Source organism: Pristiophorus japonicus, chromosome 13 (genome assembly GCF_044704955.1).
Source record: "Pristiophorus japonicus isolate sPriJap1 chromosome 13, sPriJap1.hap1, whole genome shotgun sequence".
Taxonomy (NCBI): domain Eukaryota; kingdom Metazoa; phylum Chordata; class Chondrichthyes; family Pristiophoridae; genus Pristiophorus; species Pristiophorus japonicus.
The window spans coordinates 65,201,994-65,227,700 of record NC_091989.1 but is presented as its reverse complement, the minus strand read 5'-3'; the positions used below and the strand labels follow the sequence as shown (position 1 = coordinate 65,227,700).

At 45.5% G+C, this 25,707-nt stretch overlaps 1 protein-coding gene across 1 annotated transcript in view; it reads right to left on the bottom strand.

Annotated features, from left to right (window-relative positions):
• pde3a (phosphodiesterase 3A, cGMP-inhibited) overlaps window positions 1-24,134 on the bottom strand; it is a 572,752-nt gene extending 548,618 nt beyond the window's left edge. The window contains exon 1 of the mRNA XM_070897592.1: window positions 22,990-24,134. Coding sequence (XP_070753693.1) covers window positions 22,990-23,841 — 852 coding nt within the window. The 5' untranslated portion in view covers window positions 23,842-24,134. The remainder of the gene's footprint in view (window positions 1-22,989) is intronic.
• Window positions 24,135-25,707: the final 1,573 nt, after the last annotated feature.

Below are 25,707 nucleotides of genomic sequence, written 5' to 3'. Positions count from 1 at the left end.
TGCACAGCAAGCTCCCACAAACAGCAATGTGATAATGACCAGATAATCTGTTTAATGATGTTGATTGAGGGATAAATATTGGCCAGGACACCGGGGATAACTCCCCTGATATCGGATAGTACCAATAGGATCTTTTATGTCCATCTGAGAGAGCAGACGGGGTCTCAGTCATTTGAAAGATGGCACCTCTGACAATGCAGCACTCCCTCAGCACTGCACTGGAGTGTCAGCCTAGATTTATGTGCTCAAGTCCCTGGAGTGGGACTTGAACCCATAACCTTCTGACTCAGAGGCGAATGTGCTACCCACTGAGCCACGGCTGACGCTTTAAGATGTCCGGTGGTCGTGAAAGGTGCTATATAAACGCAAGTCTCTTTCTTTCTTCTTAATCATATTTATGCAGCTGGACAAAAAAAAACAATTCAATTAACAAATAGTGTGTACCATAATGAGTAGCAGAGGTATACCCTGTACTAAATGTAGAGAGGCTGAGATCTGTGGTTATTTTAAACACTGTGCTCTAATCTTTTTTCTAATCCACTATAGCTGCATAGACCCAGCAGCTCAATCCCATGGAACGGAGCCTGTACCTATTTTCCAGGTTGCACTGACACCACAGTATTCCATCTGGAACATTCATTCCAGGAACGAGTGAGGCTCCATTCTCTGTGAATTGCTCGATGCACCAGAGCTACAATAAAAGCACTCTCACACCAAACATATGCTAGCAGCTGTTTGCAATGACTGTTTTTGCCAAAATCTGCACAGAAATGAGCGACTGCCAGCACATCCAAAATGAGAGCCCGTCTCATCTCGGTTGTCTTTCTACGCTGGAAGCTGATGGAACAATGCAAGTAAAAGATACACTACACTTGGGTTTGTACAGTTGCGGCTATATCCATACGGAACAGGAACCAGCACGTCGCTGTGTTAGCAAGTAGAAATGCTCACAGGTTAACTTGCCGGCCTCAGACTTGACTCCAGTCCATTGAACTGGTGTCTCCTTCCACTAAACTCGCACACTGTTGCGATTGTACTGATTTCCAAAGAAATCTTGCTAGATTTCCCCCGCCTCGCCCCCCTCAGCAAGCTGGCACACCCAACGTGTTACAAAATGTGTGTGCAAGAATACAAAAGTGACAATAGTAGTCAGAACTGGCGAATGGCATGCAAGCAGGAAATAGCATCCTTACAATGAGAGTTCCTGCTGTGAAATGATAGCGTAGTTTTGAAAGGAGCAGTCAGATGTCCACTCCAGTCGGATGGGTTGAAAGTCTCTTCTCTCTGTTGTTATAAGGGCCCTAATCAAAATAAGATTTAGAAGTCTCTGGCACATAATGCAGGCCCTTAACATTAAAGTGGCCACAAATTGACACTGCACAATGAATGTCACTTAGACCATAAGGAGGACAGATGATGTGGGAAAGGGAGAACAGTAGATCACACCAGTGCAGGTGGGCTGGAGATTTGGTTTGAAGCTTGTTGTTGGGGCTGAGCAGATCCTCGGTCCCATTTCACAGGTAGGTTTAATGAACAAGTGATGCAATAATAGGAGTGCTTTGAAACTTGGGAAAGAGTCCATTTAGTTTTTGTTTAAACTTTGCATGGCATGAAAAATAAAACAGTAGAAATGTTTCAATCATTCTCAGAGTTGACATTCATTATCGTTCATATTTAGAAGAGCTAGAAGACTTTACAACTACTTAATGGCTCCATCAAATTTAGTAGATAAAGGAGTTGTTTTGTGCGTTAACCATCTGTACTGTTGCAGGGTCTAATTTCAATGCCCCAAACCCCTGAGGTCAACCTATCTCGGTTCAGTTGTGTATAGAAGAACTCAATGGGGCTGAGTACTGTGAGCTAAACTTAGTCTTCTTTACTACAACTCCAGAGTGCCTAAACAACATGGCAGCCAACCTTTTAAACTGGCCCTGCACGTGTGTGCAGGTGACCATTAGGACTTCAACAGTCGCTCCCTCTGGTGGCAAGTATTATATAGTTACATACATAACAGGTTCATTCACTGATGAACTCAGGCCCATGCAGCCAGCTGGGTGCACAGGACCCTTCAATTTAAGAACCGCTACGTTAGCATTGATCTGGAGGTAGGGTGGGAGTGGAATTTATCACCACGGCACTTTTTTTTAAAAACTGAGATAGTTCAGCACTGGTTTTCACCACATCTGCATCTCGTCCGTGGCCCCCAATGTAGCAATGAAATCTTTTTTTCGTACAAATTCTACAAAGGCATAAGGAGTAGAATTCAACTAAGCCAGGTATTTAAAACGGGCAGTGGTGAATGGGCCGCATGTTATACACCTCATTGACATTCAATGGAAGGGAAAATCAGGCGGGTATCTAATGGAAGGCTGATCCACTATCGCCCTTCACGCACTCGGCGGTGAAGTCACAAGGCCAAGCAACAGCTCCCACGTTTTGCCCTCAATAGCTCCACTCTTAGGGCTCAATTTTTCCCGAGCCCGTTTTCTGGTATATTGTCAAAGTTGCACCATTTAATTAGGTAAATAAATGCACCCGAAAAAAATCTCCGAAGTTTCCCCGATGTTTGGGCTGTAATCTGCAGCTGCGCAGCGTGGCCAGTCACCTCGGGGGATGGAGCCTGTGGTCTGCACTGGAAAAAGGAGCCGGGCCTTCTGCGCATGCGCGGGAAAAAAAACTGAGTTTCTTGACGTCGCTGAAATGGCCGCGCATGTGCAATAGAGCTCAGAGAAAGGTGAATGGCAGGCAGTGTTGGCTTGTGGATGGCGGCCATGAGAGGTGGCGACAGGGAATGGACAGTCAGCATCAAGCTACAGGACTCATTTTAGGTCCTTCAAGACTGCTCAGCGGTAAGCAAGTAACATCACCACCTAGTTTGGAGACCGGGCTTAAAGGACACAAGTCAGAGGCAGGTAAAATGAATAGGGAGCGTAATTATGACAGAAAGCAGGCATGACGAGAATTTCAATCACAGGAAAGCATTACAGGAAATAAGTCTGGCAGTTTAGTGGAAGAGAGAGGGAGAATATGAGATAGAATAGAACAAATTTGAGAGGAATGGCATCACGATTACAATACCAGGCAACTGATGCAACTCTCAAGAGACTGAACTCATAACTACCACCCAATACCATCAAAGATCAGTGATGCAAATCTAACGCAGCAACTGAAGTATTTCCTTGTAGTCTAAAGAGTTTCACTGCAAATGGAAGCAACAGTAATGCCCTACTATGCAAGAACAATTCTACTGTCTGTGAACTCTCCATTTTACTAGGGGTTGTACTTCGAGCTCACTCCCCCCCCCCCGCCGAGCCTCTCCAGTCCTGAGTGCAGTGCGTGCTTTCCCGCTCTGTGGCCCCCCGAGTGCATGCCTGCTGGTCAGTTTGCTCCCTCCCTCCCCCGCCGAGCCTCTCCGGTCCCGAGTGAGTGCCAGTCCCGGTCCACTCCGTTTCCCATCCCTAGCCCTGGCAGAATGGCCTCCGATGTACTTACCTGCGCTGATTTCTTTAACTCTCCACAAGGGTTTTCTCGAGAGGCCACATACGCTGGCCTAAATAGAAATGGAGTAACTATCAGCTGGCCAAAGTTGCCTTAATGGCCAGAATTGGCGGAGGTGGCTGGTTACGCCCCCTTGAGGAAAAAAACAACTTACCTAACAAAAGCATAACTGAATGAGTTATGCTGGTGCAAATTGATTGAGGAAACTGGGATTTTTAATTTAGGCCAGAAAAAGCAGCCTACTCCAAAAAAAATTGGCATAAATACTGGGGAAAATTGAGCCCCTAGTCATTTTCTCATCTATCAACAATTTTGGTCTCGCTCATCAAAACTTTCAACTTCAGCGGGGGCCGTATAGCAGGCGGTAGTGAATTGGCCGCTCGTTACGTGCCCCGTCCCATTGTCCTCTTCAATGAAGTCAGTAAACGGGGAAATTGGGAGGGGTGTACAACAAACATCCCATCAGTGTCCGACCGTTATACGCCCGCTGCTTAGCTTCTTGATTCATATTATTTCATTTATTCTTTCCAGCTATGCTGGGGCCCAATACAACTGCTTTGGTTCTTTGACCATGGTTTCTGAATCCTAATAAATCGAGAACATCTCACTAAGACACAGATTTATATATAGGGAGAAAGTGAAATACTATTACCCTGTATTGAAACAGCATAATTCAGCACATAGGAGCACCTAGCTCAGGGCAGGTTGTAGAAGTGATTGTTTGTGACAGAAATGTATGAACTAGATTTTATTTCCCCACCCCACCCCCTAGTACTTCAAAACCAAGTTTTCCTCAAGATAAAAAGAAAAAGAACTTGTACTTGGAGACCATCTTCTCATACCTTCAGGATGACCCAAAGCACTTCGGATCACCAATGAATTACTTTCCAGGCGCAGTCACTGTTGTATGTTGGCAGACTGTTTCACGGCTAAAGACTAGGCTGAAGATGGTGAAGCAGGAACATCAAAGTGTCAAATTCAGGGGAGGGGGAGCCAGGGTCCTGATCAGTAGAACATACCATGATGAGTACATTTTTAAGTCTGGATGTGACTGCTAACCTTTTCAGATGGGAGAGGGTGTGAGGGAAGGGGGTGTGGGGGAAGGGGTCCGGGGGAGGGGGGTGTGGGGGAAGGGGGTGCGGGGGATGGTGACGTGCGGTTGAATGCCGGAGGCCCCCCAAATATCTTCCAATGTTAATCCAGTCACTTCCTTTCTTTGCGAAGGGATAAGTGCTTCTATACAAATTCTTCCTCTCCACCTCTCTCTCTCCTCCTTTAAAATGGTCCTTAAAAACTACAAGGTTGAAATTCGGTGCCGCCATTTTTGAGACGGCGTCACCACCCGAGTTCTGGTTTTAGCGCCAGGTGTTAAGTGCAAGCTCAAACTGCCAAATTCAGTTTTTACGCCCAAGGATGAGAGAGCAGCGCTAAGAAGTGGCGTTGCACACACATCCTCGGGCAGGAGCTCAGGAGGCCGACTGAATTTCTCGACGGAAGGCTGCCGCCACGCTAGAAAAAAAAACTAAAACTTCTCCGATCCACACACACACTCCCCCACTCTTAAAACTAATGAAAACATGCAGAAAAAGAAAGAGAGAGAGAGAAAAACTTACCTTTCTTTCTGGGCAATTCCACCCGAGATCCGCTCTGTTATGACCACTTTTTTCAGGCTGTATGGCCGCCTGTTTCATACAAAGCAAATGTCGCGACAGAGGTGTCAAAGAGGCGTTGTACGCTGGATGACGTCACCATGCGGGTGGCCTTAGCCGGCGCATCGTTGCCTCTTGGCACCTCTGCCAAAGAGCCTACCCAATTTAAGGCGAGGCTTTGCCGCCGCTTACCGACGACGGTAGGACTTTGCTGCCCGTTTGCCGCCTCCCGCGCACGGTAACGGGCGGCGTACACAACCCCTACCTATGGTGACCCAGCTTTTAGTTACCTGTCCTAATATCTCCTTATGTGGTTCGGTGTCAAATTTCACAATCGCTCCTGTGAAGCGCTTTAGGATACTTTGCTACGCTAAAGTATGCTATATAAATGCAGGTTGTTGTTGCTGAGTTTTTGATGCTGATAACATTTTGCGATGAGGTGTAAAACGCATCAATTTACTCGGTTTCATTTTTTTTGTCGTCAATAAGACTAAATTTACAGTTCAGAATGAATAAGTATAATTTGGTTCTTTTTTGAGAGCATAGGGGCACTTGGAAATGCAAACCTCCAGTAGAATAATAACAGTGAGTGGTTTACAAACTAGCCACGTCCACAGCAAGTCTCCAGCAAGTCGAATTACTCACCAAGTTCCAGAAATAACCTTTTTCATGTAGGATGTTGAATCTTATCCGCCACGTTACTTTCCAGCTGTTTGCGGTCATTGTGAGAGGGAGCAGTGGGGGGGGGGGGGGTGGTCATTGTGAGAGGGAGCGGTGGGGGGGCGGGTCGTACAGTTTATGAGGCGTTTCCTGCTGGAGCTGGATTTGCTTTTAGGTAGTGTATTACCTTTTTATTCAACAACAACTTGCATTTATATAGCGCATTTAACGAAGTGAAACATCCCAAGGCGCTTCACAGGAATATTATGAGATTAAAAAAATTTGACACCGAGTTGCATAAGTAGAAATTAGGGCAGGAAAGCTTGGTCAAAGAGACAGGTTTTAAGGAGCGTCTTGAAAGAGGAAAGAGAGGTAGTGAGGCGGAGAGGTTTAGGCAGGGAGTTCCAGAGCTTGGGGCCCAGGCAACAGAAGGCATGGCCACCAATGGTTGAGCGATTATAATCGGGGATGCTCAAGAGGGCAGAATTATAGCGTTATTATTAGAATTATATTCTACCAATATAACAACAACGTGCATTTATATAGTGCCTTAAACGCAGTAAAATGTACTAAGACTCTTCACAGGAGCGTTGTCTGACAAAATTGGACACTGAGCCGCATAAAGAGATATTAGGCAAGGTGAGTATTTAAGGAGCTTCCTAAAGGAAGAGAGTTACATAAGGAGAGGAGAAGGGAGCGGTACATTCCCTGTAAACAAGGCTTCCGCAAATCTCCATCGAAGTGATGGTGGTGGAGCAGGAGGAACGCTGACGAAGTTCACACCCAGGGAACTTCCCTTGGGATTGTAAGGTACATGTCTGAATGAACTCTCCAGGAACAGAAGCCCCGCCGCTAGGAAATTTGCATGCATGCCCATCGCGTGGGAAACCACAGGGAAGGGAGGCAGACATGTGCACGAGCTCCAGGTTCTGCACTCCCAGTGGCCAAGGTCCACACCGACAGCGTTGTGCCTTCAAATCCATCCCCCCTGTGTAACCTGTGGAGGGAATATTCCAATCACCTTCACCTTTGCTTCGCCAAAAATAGCTCTCAAGTTTGACAGTGAAAGCAAATGAACCTGTCCACTTCCCTGTGCTGTTATTGCTAAGAGTATTGCACGGCAAATAGATAGTGTATGATATTTGCTGATCGAGATTAAAGTTGCCACACAGGATTCTGCAAAGTACAAGAAAAGCTTTGGATGCAGCACACCTGTGGAAGGATGAGCGAGCCTTCCATTCCCAAAAGGTGCAGTGGTTAAGATCATGAGTAGCAAATGCATTATTCTGAATATCAGGGGCTGTCCCTTACATGCATGCCAGAATAGGTCCACATCTTCTTGAAATTCAACCTCCAGCTTGGATCTCCTTAAGTGTTTTGTAATGATTTTGTAATAAAGTTAGAGTGTTGAATAATTTTTATTGGGAATAATTTCCAGGAAAATTTACCACATAATCATGTTTCCAATGGGTACCTTTGCAAGGAACAGATAGGACAATGACAGACCATCTTCAGGTGTCAGAGGAATTTCCCAGTTTCTTTTCTAGATTGGCCTCAGTTTGTTTTTTGCCTCTCCCAGGAGATTGTGTGGCTGTTAGGGCGGGACGGAGTGGGGATGAGATAATGATGTGCAGAAGTTACACCATGACAATATAAGACAGGCCTGATGGACCTTACCTGCCTTTTTCATATGTTTGTGTATTCTCACTTTAGCAAGTTATGAAGGCCCACTACTGTCAAGGGTTGCACTTTTGAGAACAAGGTGTGGGAACTAGAAATAGATTCTTTGAAATTAGCCCCATAAATGTATTCATGGATTGAGAGTGCTAATATACTGTTTGCAAGCACATGCAGTTCAATGCGCCTAAATGTGCCGTTCAGATCAGCTGGAACTAATCTGAGCACCAGAAGGCACAAGTGACCATTTTAATTCTGAAAGGGTCATGGTCTGAAAATTAATAGCACAAAAATCCATTGGGTACCATTCCCAAAACTTGCTCTTTAAAACCTCCAGCTTGGATTTCCTTAAGTGTTTTGTAATGATTTTGTAATAAAGTTAGAGTGTTGAAAGAATTAATTACACCTCTCGACACGGTAATGGCTCCAGATCACAGCAAATCATTCTAATGTGATGATGGATTCCTGACTACACAAGACACATACAAGTGGCATGAAAGAAAGGCTTTTTTTTTGACCTTGCACAGGACACTTTTGCAAAAGGCAGATTACCAGCAGTTCCTGCAAATACACTTTGGAGTCCATTGACTGTTTTTGGATACTTCGAACATAAGAAATAGGAGTAGGAGTAGGCCATTTGGCCCCTCGAGCCTGCTTCGCCATTCAATATCATGGCTGATCTGATCTTGGTCATTTCCCTGCCCGCTCCCCATAACCCTCGACTCCCTTTTATGACAAACTCTGTTGTGATCGATGGTTTCATCACTAACAATGTTCACTATCCACAAATCACATCCCATCATGCTCAGTCACTCCAATTACAATTTCAGGACCTCGCTGATTATCGAAGTACAAGCTAATCAGGGTGAATTTTAAAATTAACGTTTCCACCGGATAGCTTTGTGAACATACTTGGGGTGGTCCCTCAATCTCTCGGTCCCAGCAGCGGCAGCCACACTTGAAGTTAACATGGGGCCACTCTGCTGCTCACGACTTACTGGGATAAATTTTACATTCCTGACCTTGTAGGCCGAGAGGATTGTGCCTACACAACATGTATGGGAAAGATTTCTGGGGATAGAGATACCCACTGAGAATGCGTCAGGATTCGGGGCTGCGGAGACCACTGATGATCCCGTGACACCCGATCCCAGCACGGATCAGGGAAATCGAGGCTACGATTTTGCGGACCTATCCCTGACCCACGTTAACTTCAAATGCGGTTGGCCTGCTGGAACGGAGAGATTGAGGGATCATCTCAGTAGGTTCGTGAGACTACGCTGTGGGGATATTAAGTTGTAAAATCCATTCCATTCACTCAGGTCACAGTCAGCCTGCATTCTGATAACCAGAGAGGATTCTCATCCTTATTTACAAATCCCTTTATGGCCTTGCCACTCCCTATCTCTGTAATCTCCTCCAGCCCCACAACCCCAACCGCCCCCCCCTTCCCCGCAAGATGTCTGCGCTCCTCTAATTCTGCCCTCTTGAGCATCCCTGATTATAATCGCTCAACTATTGGTGGCCATGCCTTCTGTTGCCTGGGCCCCAAGCTTTGGAACTCCCTCCCTAAACCTCTCCGCCTCTCTATCTCCTTCAAGCCACTCCTTAAAACTACCTCTTTGACCAAGCCCTGTCCTGATGCTTGTGCGGCTCGGTGTCAAATTATTTTTATCTCATAATACTCCTGTGAAGTGCCTTGAGACGTTTCACTATGTTAAAGGCGCTATATAAATACAAGTTGTTGTTGTTGATTTAAAACCACTCTCCAAAAAGCAGTACATTCATGTGGGATTGTGTGTTCTACATACCAGAGCCACATTTGCGGTTGTTTATATGCCAATAACATTTCAGACACCTGGAAAGACCACACTGAACCCACACTTCTCTGCACCCACATGTCCCATCCACCAACTACCATCCACTGACGTCAGTTCCAAAGAATTCTCTACAATCAATTGCTTGCACATGTCCATGTGCCTTCGCAACATGTATGGGAAAGATTTCTGGAGATGGAGATATCTCACTGAGAATGCGAAGGCCCATGTTTTCCTCACAGCATCAAGGCTAAGAAAAATGTCACCACAAATTGACAGCTGAGGGGAGAAAAACGAGTTAAAATAGAACTGAGGGCGCTATTAGCAATATACCTATGATCCCTCCACTGTGTTCAAAGGCAAATAATGAAAACAGCAAAACTCAACATTGGTAAGGGCGTGTTCATGCCTCCAAAGGCCTTGTTGAAGGGAAATGCTGCTGATTTCCCGAGGGCATAACATGAACAAACTTTCCTTTCCCAACAGCTGGACATTATTGAGGGAAAGGATACACAACTAGTGACAGTTCAATGTCATAGCACGACGATGTTGTGACAGCTGTCACTGACAGTTATCAGCCAATCCTGTCGCAAATGCAACGATTGTCCCAGAGCTGTTATCAGACTTCAACTGAACACTGGTGCCATTCTGCGGTGACAGCCTTGAGAGTACACACCCAGGATAGCCCCCAGGGGGCAGCCACCATGACAGCTCACAATGTGCACCGAATGATATTGGGACTGACCTGCCAGTTCTTCGATTTCTGTCCAGTGTTCACTCACTTCATTCAAACTTCTCCGAGGCCAACACTTAGCCCCCACTGATGGCCGGCCTCTCTATCCAAGAGTGACTTGACTACGCAACAACCTTTCAGCTGAGAAGACAGCTGTTCTCTGCATGCAGAAATAGAAGTTATTAACAAGTGCTGGTTTCCGGAACACACAAATGGAAGGAATCAGACAGAAATGCAGTGACCGACAAGGCAGCCATGACTTCATTCCTCTCTGTCTGTGGTTAGCAGCAGGCATGCAGCTGTGGGATAACCTAGGGGTTCTTTAGAGAACTTTTATGAGGTGCTCTTGAGGTCGGTCATAAGGGTGCTCCATTGAAGGCCATCTTACACAAGAACATAAGAAATAGGAGCAGAAGTAGGCCATTTGGCCCTCAAGCCTGCTCCGCCATTCAATAAGATCATGGCTGATCTGATCATAAACTCAGCTCCACTTCCCTGCCCACTCCCCATAACCCTTTATTTCCTTATTGCTCAAAAATCTGTCTATCGCCGCTTTAAATATATTCAATGACCCAGCCTCCACAGCTCTCTGGGGCAGAGAATTCCAGAGATTTACAACCCTAAGAGAAGGAATTTCTCCTCATCTCAGTTTTCAATGAGCGGCCCCTTATTCTAAGACTATGTCCCCTAGTTTTAGTTTCCCCTATGAGTAGAAATATCCTCTCTGCATCTTAAGAGGTTCTTTGAAAGATCTCGTGGAGATAGGGTTTCTATTGAAGGCCATCATGTTGAGGGATGTGATGGGGATTGCCTTCAGCACCGTCATGTAGGAGTTTCCTTGAGGGCTATCATGGGTGTGGGGGTTCATCGAAGTTTATGATGATATGTGTGAGTTGATAGCAGGACTGAGCGCGAGCAAGATAGGGCAGTCAATCGGTGTGTGAACAGCAAGGTTAGGGTGGGGCTGAACATGCTTACCTTTATATGAATACACAGGTCATGGGAAATCACCCAGGAAGTATGAACATTTCCTGATTGTTTCCTCCATTTTGCTGACTGCACCACCGGAATAATTTTCTCATCCTTCCAGTAGTTAAGCAGATTATTCAGCCACTGGGTTAGTGCAAAGCCAGCAGTTGACAGGTGCACACTGACTAAATGAGAAACCACCAGTCGGGACTATAAAAGGCACAGAGGTGCGGCGGCCCAGGAGCATCGTGGAGGCATGCCACTACAGGGAGCAGCGCGAGCTGGTGTAGGTGGGAGACGACTTGGAGAAGGGCGACTGGATTGGACGTCACCAAAATCAAGGTCGCTGATTGGAGCGTTGGCAGGTACAGCAGGAGCAGCGAGGTCGGGGCGAAGGAGCGGCGAGAGACTGTGGAGGGACGTGAGTTCGGGGCCCAGGAGGGGTGAGGGTCAGCCCACACTGCAATATATGTGCGCACTAGGTCTGTGCAGCAGAGCTGGTCTCCAGTCGTCTTGGTTAATCCTTGCCACTGAATCAAGACCTAGCTCTGTCAAACCCACATGGTGGCTGTTGTGCAATGGCCACCACACGTTAATAAAATCCACGCACAGGCATCTTCCACCCTTCACTATATAGTTTGGGACCTGGAATATCATGTCCTTCATTGAAACACCTGTGAACTCATCCCTTCTTGGTGTGGAAGCAGGTCATCCTCGACACGAGGGACTGCCTAAGAAGAAGACACCCAGCAGAAAGCAGCCAAAGAATATTCCCTTCAGGAGGAAAAACAAGCAAATAAAAAAGGACTTCCACACTTCAATATTATTCACACCCAAACACTAATCAAATTAAATGGCATCTTATCTAGTGGTAGCTCGGTCTACCTCGGAGCGATTGAAGGAGTACATATGTGTAAGACATGGAGATATGATCCAGAACACAAGGGACTTTCATTATTGCGCTCATGATATTCAGGCAACCTGATCACTTAAGGAAACAACAGACACCACTGAATAGGAGTAGACACCTGTGGCAGACCTGAATTCGTAACACTTCTGTAGTAGGAAATTATAGCTGCATAATATAGGGGGAGAAATTGGGGTTGTTTGCGCCTTCAGTTAGCGCCCCTGGCGCAATCGACTTTTTGCCCAGGTGCAGCGCCGCTAACAATTCCCGCTAAACTCTGCGGGGGTTTAGCGGCGGCAGTAACCGGTAGCGCCTGCTCCACTACACTGTCGATGTCATCACCGTGCGCAGCGCCCCAATTTTCAGCCCGGAGCAAAAATTCAGTAGTGCCCCCCTGGAGCGATGGCAGCGGCAGCGGGGAGGGGACATGCACAAAAATAAATAACAAATCGTCCAACTTATCGGTCGCGGCCCATTGCCTGGTGGAACGCATGTGCTATGGCACCCTGCTCCCCGATGGTCCAGGTAGGGACCCACAGAGTCGGCAGTTTGGCCGTACCCTTTAAAGAAGGGGAGGGCCACTTCTACGTGGCAACACTATGCATTCCAGCGCATACGCTGCACCCCTCTCCCTGTACCTTCGGCCAGCTCGCGCCGCACAGAGCAAGTGGAGCGAGATACTTTGCACTCCACTTGCTCTCGGGGCTGGTAAGCCGAATATTGTGAGTGGGGCGGGACCTCCGTGCTTGACTCAGGAGCCCTCGCCTCATGGCTGTTACCACCCTCAAACGGGCGCTACGCAAATTCCCCCCCCCCCATAGTGTTTGAGCAAATACATGGGATGGATCTTCATTCAACTATATGTCAGCTTTGTGCTTACATTTACTTTTTCATTAGCTTTCGTCACTACAACACAAAGGCAAATTGGCTAAAATGTAGCTAGTTTCAGTCAGTAGTGCTTTGATGTTTCAAAGTATTTTTAGAAGCTGATGCAAGGTGGAGATTGTATTCACAAAGTTCCCATTTGCACGTCAATTAAACTTCACTGAACCTTGCGACTGGATAAGGAGTGAAAATACTGTGCAACTCTCTCATCATTCTGTATCTGTTAATAGCCGACTCTTCAGTGACGGTGCTGTGCTACAGGTAGACTCGCCACTCCTTTGCCGTCAGTCTAACGCACACTTTCAGAGATGACGGCATATTTTAGTCGTTTTGACCACATTTCAACAGGCCAGTTACTGTTTGAGAGGTCTATAGACTCTACAAACAATTTCGGCATTGACCAACACATTTGATGCAACGGCCTTGTCAGAGGTGCATCGTTTGCATGAGATGCTGAATTGAGGCATCATCGGCCTCTTCAGGTGGAAGCAAAAGATGCCACAGCGCAGTGCCAAGAAAATCAAAGGGGGGAATTTTAACCTTAAAAAAAACAGGTGGGTTTGGAGCGTGGGGGTAGTTAAATTGTTACAAATCGGATTCCCAACCCGATCCCACCTTTAACCCACCCAATTCTGGTTTTAACGGAGGCGGGTTGAGGTCGGGTCAGGCCACCATCCTGCTCCCGGGGGGGAACGTCAATTTAAATATTATAATAAGGCTGGAAACCTCTTTTTTAACCTCCAATTTGTTTTTAACCGCATGTGGACATATTTCGCAACAATTCATGACACCCAGCAGTTAAAGTGAGGCAGGGACTACTGGATCCAGGAGGTAAGCGACTTTATACCTAATCCTGGATTGTGCATCCCTGGCCAGCCCAGCCCCCCGTGATTGGAGACACCCCCACACAAGGCCTCCGAGCATTTCCCCAAGCCTCCACCCCCTACCCCCCCCCCTCCAACGATGATGCTGAGGACCACCACAATCCTGTAACGGCCGTCCCTGACCTTCTCTCTCTCCCCCCCCCCCCCCCCTGATGCTGATGCTTCCCCTGGTCCTATCAGCAGTCCTCTCTCCCCCCCCCCCCATCCATTGCCCAGCCCCCGGTCCTCACACAAACCCCGCCCCCCCACCCGCTCTGTGCAGCCACAGGCCAACCCGCCTGCAGCCAGCCAGGACTCACATGCAAATCAGGCCCTGCCGTTAAAGTCAGCAGGGCCTGTGTGAAACCCGGCCTCCTGGATTTCCTGACTGCATCAGAGCCCCCACCGCCCCCAACCCACCTTCCTCCAGAAAATTCCGGCTAAAGCGTTCTCCGGTGTCCTGGCCAACATTTCTCACTCAACCAGCACCACTAAAAACGGATTAACTGGTTAGTTATCTTCATTGCTGTGTGTGGGACCTTGCTTTGGGCAATGTGCCTGCCATCTTTGCCTACTAACCACAGTGATTTAGAAAAATATAATTTATGCAAATTATTTTGGGAAGTCCTGAAGATGTGATTAGGTACTATATAATTACAAGTGTTTCCTTTCTCTAATAACTGCATTTTCAATAATCTAGCTGTTAAAAGTTTATGCACCCAGTGTTATTATTTGCACCATGGAATTATTTGACTTGTCATGGCAAAGTATATTTGCCTACAAAGGGTGCAATGCACAATTCATGAGGGAATTAAGTCAATGATCACATGTGCCACAACAAATTTAGTAATTCTTATCTTTGGTTTAACACAATCTAAGACAATAGCGTGAAACCACATTGAAGACATTTAGCAAGGTTCTCACTCCTGACTGCTGTCCAGCAACCTCTGCTGGATAGTGCGTGGATGTGCAGATTGGGTATGGCCATGCTGCCCATGGCCAGAGTCTTGCCGGCATCGAGGGTCCAGGCCTGCACGTGGTCAGCAGGCACGTGAGCGAGAGAGCCGTCAGCATGGGTCACTGTCTATCCGAGGCGGGTGGGAGTGGGATGTAGAAAAGAACAAGAGAGGTTTGTGCTGCAACACATACCCAAGGGCTCACCTACTGAGTATGCGCTGGTAGGGAGACACCTTGTTCACTGCTGGCTTATATTGGAAACCTGCACTGCCCCTGATCCTCCATCTATTGAAATGAATGCACAGAAAACCATGGGCAATGTCATGTAATTGCTTAAGAATTCATAGAACACATTGCTATTTAAGAGCTAGTTGGTTTATTGACAAAGGTTTAACAATCACACTACACATTTCCAGTTCATCCATTAGGTTCACAACTGCATACGTCGTTGTGGATGACTTAGACCCAATTGACTAGGGTTTTATTGAGTGTTGTGAACATCACGTGACTGGCTAAGCCACTCATAGTGTAACAGCTCTACGAACCTGTGAGCATACTCTCAGGCGCATACATTACAGGCAACATACCCACCAAGTTTTGTCACTGCTAATGCACTCTCAGACACCTCAGGACAAATTGTCTGCTGTAGGTCTCCTGGTTTAGGAAATTGGCTTTGTCGACCCAGAACAATTCTGCTGCACTTTTCTTGTGGATCCCTTTGTTGATCTCTCATTGTGTCCTTCATAGTTATATGCCACAAAGCCAGAATTCCAGGTGAATAAAATAGACGGACAGCAATGCGCTCGTAATGGTGATACAGCTCTTCCACGTTCCAACACTGGAGCTGCAGCTCAAAACAACTTCTCTTGAACCATTGCTATTACGGCACAGAAGGAGGCCACTCAGCCCACTGTACCCGTGTGCTGATGGCTCTTAAACGGGAGCTATTTCCTCAAATGCCACATATCTGTTCTTTCCCCAACAAGGCCTGTGCCTTAGGGCCCCAACCAAATACAGGGTCGGGCTCCTGCCAGTGCTTCATGGCAATATGGGATCCCCAGTAAAACTCACCATAATGCAGAAAACTGTGTTTAAGCCTATTATAGTTTGATATGGTTTGCTTTATTCTTAAGGCAGTGTTTAAACATTCTACGGGACTATTTCTTCATACATTTTACTACACCACTTTAACATCTTTCAGATGAGACGTTAAACCGAGGCCCCGTCCGCTCTCTTAGGTGGGCGTAAAAGATCCCATGATACATTTCAAAGAAGAGCAGGGGAGTTATCCCCGGTGTCCTGGCCAATATTTATCCATCAATCAACATAACAAAAACAGATTATCTGATCATTATCACCTTGCTGTGCGCAAGCTGGCTGCTGCGTTTCCCACATGACAACAGTGACTACACTCCAAAAGTATATAATTGGCTGTAAAGCGCATTGAGACGTCCGGTGGTCGTGAAAGGCGCTATATAAATGCAAGTCTTTCTTTCGATGAATCGGAGGGCAGTTGAGTGAGGGGGTGGAGGTTCAGGGAGGCCCCGAATGGTACTCAGAACCCCTGCCTCTCCCAAGAATTTTTAATCCATTTCTGTACCCTAAACACTTTTATCATCATGAAGCAGGTAAAATACAATGCAAAAGACTCAGAACAAGGCTCCAAAGAACCGGCTACCTCGAACGAACAGGAAAAGTAAGAAGCAGTCACAAAACCATATCAAGGACTGCCATAACAGCGACATGACATGAGCTTCCCTGATTGGTTGGCTCAGGCATGTCAGCACAGCGCATATTCTAACCCAACATTTCTGTTCTTCACACTGCTCAGAGCTCCACCTCTTTCATTGTTCCAGATTCTTTCCGTTGCCTGCTCATTGGTTTCTCCATTTTGATTGTTGTGCTCCCATTTGACTCTCGTGACCTGATTGAAGGGGTATCGTTGAGTGAGGCAGATTCCTCCTCCTTACATAGAATTTACTGCAAAAAAAACAGGTCAGTCGGCCCAACTAGTCTATGCCGCTGTTCGTGCTTCCCACTTGCCTGCTCCCACCCTACTTCGTCTAACCCCATCAGCAGAACCGTCTCTTCCTTTCTCCCCCCGTGTACTTATCGAGCTTCCCCTTAAATTACTCTCACTCCGTCTCTATAAACGTGCAGCTCAGCCAAGATTAGTCCAGGCAACAGCACTCAATCTGATACACTGGCAGCTGACAAATGTTTCAAATGAATAAACAAGCTGCCCGACTAAATCCTGTACAATCGAGTATAAAAAAGGTTAAGACAATGTTCGTGCCTATAAGTGTACCCAGATTTCCCATACAGTGTGAGAAACACAATGCAGATGCGAAATCTGCTGCCAACATTGAGCCTCCGCTGCAGTTTTTAAGAGCAGATATTCTTGACTCTCTCAGGGGCCGAGACTGCTTGGAAACTCCCCAACATAGTTAACACAGCCCACACAAGGTTTAATATCATAGGACAGAGCACAGGAGCTCTGTAATGGATTTCTGGGTAGGGTGAGTGAGCGGAGGCAAAAATCATGCATCATTAAGACTTTAGACTTACATTTATATAGCGCCTTTCTCGACCACCGGACATCTCAAAGTGCTTTACAGCCAATGAAGTACTTTTTGGAGTGTAGTCACTTATAATGTGGGAAACGCAACAGCCAATTTGCCTCCAGAAAATGACCAGATAATCTGTCTTTATTTTGGTTGAGGGTTAAATATTGGCCAGGACACCGGAAATAATTCCCCTGCTCTTTCTTCGAAACTGTGCCATGGGATCTTTTACGTCCACCTGCGAGAGCAGACGGGACCTCAATTTAACGGCTCACCTGAAAGACGGCACCTCCGACAGTGCAGCACTCCCTCAGAACTGCACTGTAGTGTCAGCCTGGATTTTTGTGCTCAAGTCCCTGGAGTGAGACTTGAACCCATGACCTTCTGACTCAGAGCTGAGCCACAGCTGGACACAGTGGATGGGCAGGACTGCAGGGCCTTTCGGCATGGATGGCCTTTCTCCTCTGTATCTTGTGATAAAAGGCAGATCATGCATAATATGCACCATTATAAAATGGAGCAAAATACTAATAGAAAAATAAAACACAAATATAGCATTTTCACTTTCTTATGAAATGCACTTTGTCCCCTTCTTCTTGACTTTTTATGAATCTGCATTATTTAAAAACATGCACCAATATACCATCTAGAATGACTTGGGGTAGAGGAGAATATATATATATATATATATACACATACATACATACATACATATATATAAGTATCCTTTTTTCCATTGCTTTGTACATTTGGTTCTGGATCTTGTTGCTTCCTATGTGCTAATGGAATTTTAAATTGGCTGTCTTTAACCTACGGTTATTCTTTATTATATTAGTCCATTCGCCAAGGCCAGAGAGAAGATAAAATTGTACATCATCCATTTCTCTCCAGCATCAAATTTGTGACCTTTTGTAGACCCTTACGGTTAGGTATGTTGCAAGTGGCTCTTGCACCAATTCATTTTGCAGGGACCAGAAAAGCAAGAATGACCGTAACTTTCTAAATAAAAAGGAGCCAGTCCATTGATACTTCTCAATTTCTAAATTAAGTGTTTATTTTTGATCAGAGTGATTGAAAGGCGACGTTACCACTCCCACTTACGAAGCAAAGCGTAAAAATGGAGAGCAAGCATGAACTTATGATGTCTTATCAATGAGGGAATGTTTCAAAATCAATACTGATAACAGTATTCAGAGTCCTGTCCCTACCCTGAATTATACACGCCACAGCACTGGCCAACTTCAGCACTGCAATATAACCTTTCATAGGTTTACTGTGCTGCACTAAATTAACTTTACATCAGTATCCACCCAAAAAATGTAGATTTAAGATGATTCTTATAGATTGTTGGATCAAACCCTTTGCCCCAATTTTTATCGCGACTGATTATTTTCAACTGAAATACAAATAACATCTCTCTCAGAGCAGAATTTAGAAGGCATGGCTCTTCACGAGTGGGACCTGGGATGGAATCCAACAAGACTGAGAGGATGAAAATACTGTGTATTTTATCTATAAAAGGTCCAGTGAGCCAGCGGTGCATGATGGCTACAGGTTCACAGCACCAAAGTGTCTACAATTCAGCACAGGTTTGTCCAAAAGTAGCAGCCAGCCTATCAGGGAGAACATAAGGTATGTTGGTGTAGGAAATGGCAAGGCAGACACTGTTGCAGTAGGAATGGCCTGCTGAGGTTATGGGTTAAGGCACAATCTCAAGGTTAGAGCAAGGTTTACTCTGCATTGGATCATTTTGTACCTGACCCGAGAATGCTTGATGCTAATCTGATGCTCTATAGAAAAGGGTAGAAATTATGGTCAACAATGTTTTTGCCCAAATGCTGAATGCACTTGTACCAGTTTTCCCTCTCTTCTAGTTTGATAGAAGCATTAACTCACTTAAAATATACATTTTTACATCAGGCAATACCTTTTTACCCTGAAACTGGAAATGGTTCCATTTCCCAGCACGGACATCCCTTCCCTTGGGGACTACAAAAACTCACTCAAAGATATAAAGGGTGATGGGGGTGGGGTTAAAAAGAAAATTCTGAATTTACACCTCCGACACATTATGACTCAACCAGACGCAAATACCATTGGCATTTTGACCAAACCTGTAGGTAAAGAAGCTAATCTTTTATAATGTAGTCAACACTAGAAAAGTGACACAAGATGTTGTGTACATCAGGGAGGAGATATTTCAAAGTCTTTTCATGGTCAAGAAATGTCAGAGTTGGAATAATTTAGCCTATTTTGGTCAGTCCAAATTTTTTTCAGTTCTGTTCAATTTGGGCTTTGGACGACACTCTCTGGTCTGCTCAGGTAAGTGCAACAACAGGTTCTTTGAACATAGGTGTTGTAGCTTAGAACTAAAACTGCTTGACAAATAAGTGAAGCCAATCCAGAATCTGAACTTTGGATTGAAAAAATTGAACTGAAGTTCAGATGGACTCCATCATATTTATCTCTAGTCCAGGCATAATTGATTACTGTTATCAAAGTTACCCTATGGGCAGTACAAAGTAACATTTTAACATTAAGCAACAATATAGTTTATTGGTAGCACTCTCATCTCTGAGTCGAAAGTTCTGTGTTCAAGATCCACTGTGGACTTGAGCATAGAATCTTGACCGACACATCAGTGCAGTACTGAGGGAGTGCAGCACTACTGGAGGTGCCATGCTTCAGATAAGAATGCCATCGAGGCCCCATCTGTCTGTTCAGGTGCATGTAAAAGATCCATGGCTCCATTCAAAGAAAAGCAAGGGATTCTCCCAGTGTCCTGAACTGCATTCCTCCCTCGATTAACAGCGGCAAAAACACTTGATCTAGTTGTGCATTTCATTTGCTGTTTGGGGAACATGCTGTGCACAAATTGGCTGATATGTTTTTCTGCATAACAGTGACTTCAAAAGTAAGAATTGGCTATTGAGACATCTTTAGGATGTGATAAGGTGTTCTATAAATGCAAGGTCTCTCTTTCGTACACCATATCAGATATGGTTCTACTTACTTCATATGATGAGAAAATCAATTTATAGATATTAAATGAAGTCAGCATAAGACAGTACCATGTGTACATTACAGCAAGAATGCGCGCAGTGAATCTGACAATTAGTTAATATGGCTTTGAAATTATGCTGTGCGCTATTAGCATACAAGTGCTAACTGGGTTTGTACGGAATCTTTTTTGCCATACTTTAACAGGAACACCTTATACCATACCACATAATTTCAAGGTTGTAAGTATTGTTTGGAAAAAGATGAGTTCCTTTTGTAATTCACCAGCTGAAAGTTCTGGGAGGTTGGTAGAGGAGGGAACTGGGAGAGACAGGAATTGCCTTGGGCGCTCATTGTAGCAATGCTGTAAATACAGCCATTAAGAGATATTTTCTAGTCAGTACTTCTAGTGAATGTGTTATTTCTGAACGGTTTCACTGTCAATACAGACCGGGGGATATATTGATGATCGCACTTATGACATTGCCACATAAGGTGACTAGAGGAATTCCACCCACTGGTACTCTTCAAGGCCCTATACATTCATTTTTGTCTGATATTCTGTGCGGTCTCACATCATCTCATATTCTCGGAGCTCTCATTTTTTTTGGGGTTACCAATGGTGAAAGTGAAGAAGTAGCAACACGTATTTATATATAATAAACATACTGGGCAGATGCAAGAGAATTGCAGGTAGTGATCCAGGCAAGCAGTTTGGATGGCTAACAAATCAGTCAACTGGATTACTGCCTTGCAATTCTCTACCATTCATCCAGCATCCGCTATATAGTGTTTGTTATTCTGCTAATCACAGAATCGGCATTGCGACAATACCAGTCATGGGATGCCATACATTTTCAGCGCCTATGTCAACATCATCTTTTATTACTTTGTCGGCTAGGACAGGTCACTTATACTGTGCTCACCAAATCCACAACTAAATGGTTCCTTTTAAAAAAAAAACGAGAACCAAATGTCTGATAGTGAGGTTAAGTCAGTAATTCGACTCTGTGGTTCTGCTAATGTTCATAAATCACACAGGTTTTGTCCTCATATTTATAAATGTCACTTAAATTGCTTAACTGAATTGTTGTCTTAAAAATGAATTGCCAGCTTATATGTGGGACTCATGTCCCAAGTTTAATGCTGTAGTATCAGTCTGGAAGTGGCAGTGCAATGAAGGTCAGCCACAACACACTGCACTAAAGATACATACAACGAGAAAAAGTCCACAAGGAAACAATACTGTACTTGTTACTGACAGGGGAGAGGGTGAAAACAACTTTGTGAAAGCAGTGTATATGTCTGTGCTTCCTCGTAATGCTCATAAACATTTATTTTGACTAACATTCTAAAGTCGGTGCTCGGATTATTCAATACTATGTGTTAAAACACAGGGCTTCCCTATAGTGAAATGGACATGTTTCACTAGATGACTGTGTGGTGCAAAAATAACCATTGCAGAATAGGATTTAGACTATGTTCAAAAGTATTCATTAATTGTTACACATCATGGCAATCCATATGCTTACAGCTGACCAGGGCCTGTATAAAAACTCAGTTCAAACTTAGAACCGTTCACTGTCGGCGCTTTTAAACATCAAGTGGACAACAAAAATATATGTTTGGAATTTCTAATATCCTTATTAATCATCCCTGTGTTTGACTCCAAAACTTGCAAGATTAGTAAACTTTTTCACATCCTTCTGAATGCTAGTCATCTCCGTGTGAATGAAGCAATTATTACACATTACATCAAAGCACTTTTATAACGCATTAGACACAATTAACTGAATGAATACAAGTTGGCCAAACCACATGGCTATTTATTTTCCTTGAGATTAGTGTGTATTTTTATAGAGGTGTAATAGAGATAATCCTCCAAAGTACAAACAGTAATTATTACCCCACTTCCTCTAACGCTTTTCACCCTGTGCTTAACTTATATGTCTTTCAATACAAGCTCATTCCTCCTTCTAGTCTCCACATGTCCCCAAATTTCTTTTTTCTTGCGTCATTCATAAAAAGCACATTTTACTAACAGAATTAAGTGACTATTTATCATTTACAACAAAAAAAGTTCCTCTCACATGTCAAAGAATGTAAAATGCAAATATATAAATTATTTTAAAGATCATGTCCTTTTGAATGTTTACAACTCTATGGGAAAGGGTTTGTGGACTTGCATATCATTCATTATTTTAAACTGTGTTTTATAAAGAATTTCCTCTGCTGCCTATGAAAATATTTATTTCCCCTGTCAGGTGTGCCGTGGCTATTTGATAAATCACAGCTGTACACTTGGATAATTTTGCCTAATTGGTATTTCAGATGAAGGCAATTTGGAGAGAAAAATACAACATATTTCTATAATTTTCCTTTTGGGTTCCTGTAACTACTAGCATCACAGTGATACATAGTTAACCCTTTACAGTCTCCTTTTACAAAATCACTTTAAAAAAAACTAAGCATGAGAAATACTTAGATGATGTTCAATGATACAATTGTGTATTATGACTGTGGAAGGATTTAAAAAAATGATTTTCTATATCCTTGTACAAGAAGATGCTCATTGATAGGGTTGGGTAGAAACTACAAGGCCATTTGGTGAGATGGGACCAAAAGTCAGCTCAACAATGATTAGATTCTACATTTTAAATCCATAACTCTTTGTAAATAAAGTCTGCATAAAGTGGCTATCAAGTGACATATATAATGTACCCTTTAGCTGACTGAATTAACTTACTACAAATGATTTAAACAGTATTGCATCGCAGTTTGGCTTCTCAATGGGGGAAACGAACTCTTACCTGTTCCCTTTGAATGCACGGCAGCGAGGTCCTCCTGTGGGGCTTGGAGCCGAGTTGGCTATTGGAAACTTCGGCGGCGATGACCGAGCTCGATCTCCTCCTCCTCTTGATAACCGGGATCTTCTCATCGGTGCCGGCCGCCGGCGCTCGCTGGGAGCCCGGGGGCAGGACGCGGCTGGCCAGCAGCACTCCCAAAATGCCCATCAGGTATGCCAGGAAGGGTCTCCAACTGGCGCGGACCCGCTGGAGGGACAGCAGAGAGACAGTCCTCAGCAGGCTGGTGAAGAGCATGGCGCACAGCCCCTGGCTGACACTGAGCAGGAGCAGGGCAGCGGCGACGGCCAGGCAGGTGAGCAGGGCGGCGGCGGCGGCGAACGACAGCAGCCGCTGCTCCTCTCGGTGCTCCTCCTCCACCGCCAGCAGCAGCCACTGCACCAGGCTCTCGCCCAGGCAGCAGGCGGCCAGCAGCCAGCGGGCCGCCTCCCGCCGCCCGCAGCCGATCAGGTACAAGCCCAGCCAGAACCAGGCGCTCAGCAGGCTGAAGAGGGGCAAGGCGGAGTGCAGCAGGCTGGCCAAGCCGGGGCAAGAGGCGCTGGCGGCGGCGGACAGGGCGGCGGACAGCAGCGCCAGCTCCCCGTCCAGCCACCGCAACAGCACGGCCAGCAGGCAGCACAGGCAGGCGGCGCAGGGCAGCCAGCGGTAGCTGCTCGCCAACCTGCCCCACACAGGGCAACCCTGGTCCGGCCGCAGCGGGCTAACACAGCCTCTCACATAGCCATTGCGTTCTGCTCCTCGCTCGGGCTCAGCACTCGCTTTACTCCGGGGCGAAGCCGGCTCACATCTCATCGCCATCCTCTTCTGAAAATTGTTGTTTGTTGTTGAGAAAGTTTAATCCACCCGCCTACCCCTCCTCTCTCCCCTCCGCTACTGAAGACCAGACTTGCTCAAACACACAGCGAGCTCTCCTTCGTTCTCATTTGGGGAAAATGCAGAGAGGAGAGGTTGGGGTAGGGGACACACAGCGAGAGAGAGAGAGAGAGATGCCGGACACTTCTGATGGATTTCCCAGTCCGCTTTAACACCTCAGCGTCAAGCCAGGTCGCCACTTCCTTCTGACCATAAAGCCCCCAAACAACATGATACCGAGAGCGCGACTGACAAGTCAAGTCCTCACGTTCGCTGGTCTAGGCCATGCTGAGCAGCAGATGCACATCGCAAACTGCTCGCCTCCCCCCCTCCAGCTCCCCTATTCTCTCGCCCCCTTGCCCTCACTCTCACATCCTCTTGCCCCATGCGGAATGCACAACTTCAGGAGCTGCTACCTTCATCATCTTCCCTGGAACTGCTGCCTCCTCTTGTTTTCCCCTCCCCTTCCCTCTCCTCTCTCTCTCTCTCTCTCTGCTCCTCCGGAAAAGATCAGCGATGGTGAACGAGGCAACGGCGAGCTCGCTTTCAAGCTCCAATTTAAAAGAGCGTAACATGATGGTGCTCATTTCATATAGGGCGACGCAATGAGCAGCGCAGGACAGGGCGCGATTGAAGCGTTCTCCAGGCGTCAGAGAAGCGGTGCCTCTGCCAGCCTGCTTAAACCTAACACCCCCCTTAATAAACTCCACAGCGGGGCTTTTATTTTGCTGTGCGTTCCCAATGAATGACATCCCGAAGTAAAGCTTGACACAAAAACGGCGGGAGGCAAAAAAAAACAAATTAAAGTTTGAAAACAAGCAAAAAGAAACTTTTGGTATTGGTCAGAAAAACATTTAGTGGGCTCCCAATATATATATACACACACACAGTACTTTTGCTATTGTTTTAGCAGTGCCTTTTCGGTCAGGTGTTGCAGGCTGTGGTCCCAAGTCTAAGTACTCTTGGTCCCAAGTCTAAGTACTCTTGGTCCCAGTCTTTTATGCTGAGGGATCAGAGTTTCAACGTTTGCTGTGAAATTAACGGTAAGGCCACTGGGGCTCGCCGTTATTTATGCGTAAACGGTACAGCGACTTCAGGTGAGAGAGAGGCAGATGCGCTTTTCAATGTCAATAACCAGAAGTTGCCATTCGAGTTTCGCCGTCCCGCAATAACAACATCTCGCTGCCTACCTCGTCATTGACATACATCGAATGTCACAAAGTTGCTGTATTTATGGGCTGGACTAAAGCCGCCACAGATAGTTAAGGCTAGTAATTATAAGCTTAAGGAGCCTTTTAACACCATGCTAAGTGTTAATGACTGCCAAACAATCTCTCTGGCACCGAAAATTGACTATTATAAACGTGGAGTCTCATGCCTTCTGGTTGTGAATTGTTTTAGGAGATTTTTTAAAATTCGCATTTTTAAGTTACATTTGTTTTCTTACTTTTCCTTTCTGTCTCTTTATTTTCTCTTTCTCTTAATCCTATCTTTCTTTCCCTCTCTTTATTTCTCTTTCTATACCTGATTTGACATCGAGTTCACGCTCTTCAGTGCACGCTCCTTCTCAGTCCTTTGGCTGCACATTTTGTAATTTTTCAATTTGATTGGTTAAACAGATACCCAGTTGCTTGACCTGCTCACTCAGGGCCCAGATGCTCTGATTCCCTCACTGCACTATTATCAACTTGCACTTTCAGCAACTTAGTGGGAATTGTTTTTGAGCAGAAGCAGAGACGTGGTTAGATGCCCTGCTACAGCAAGATGTGGCTCTTTCTCTCATTGTTAAGGTGCTGAGTGGCTCCAACAGTC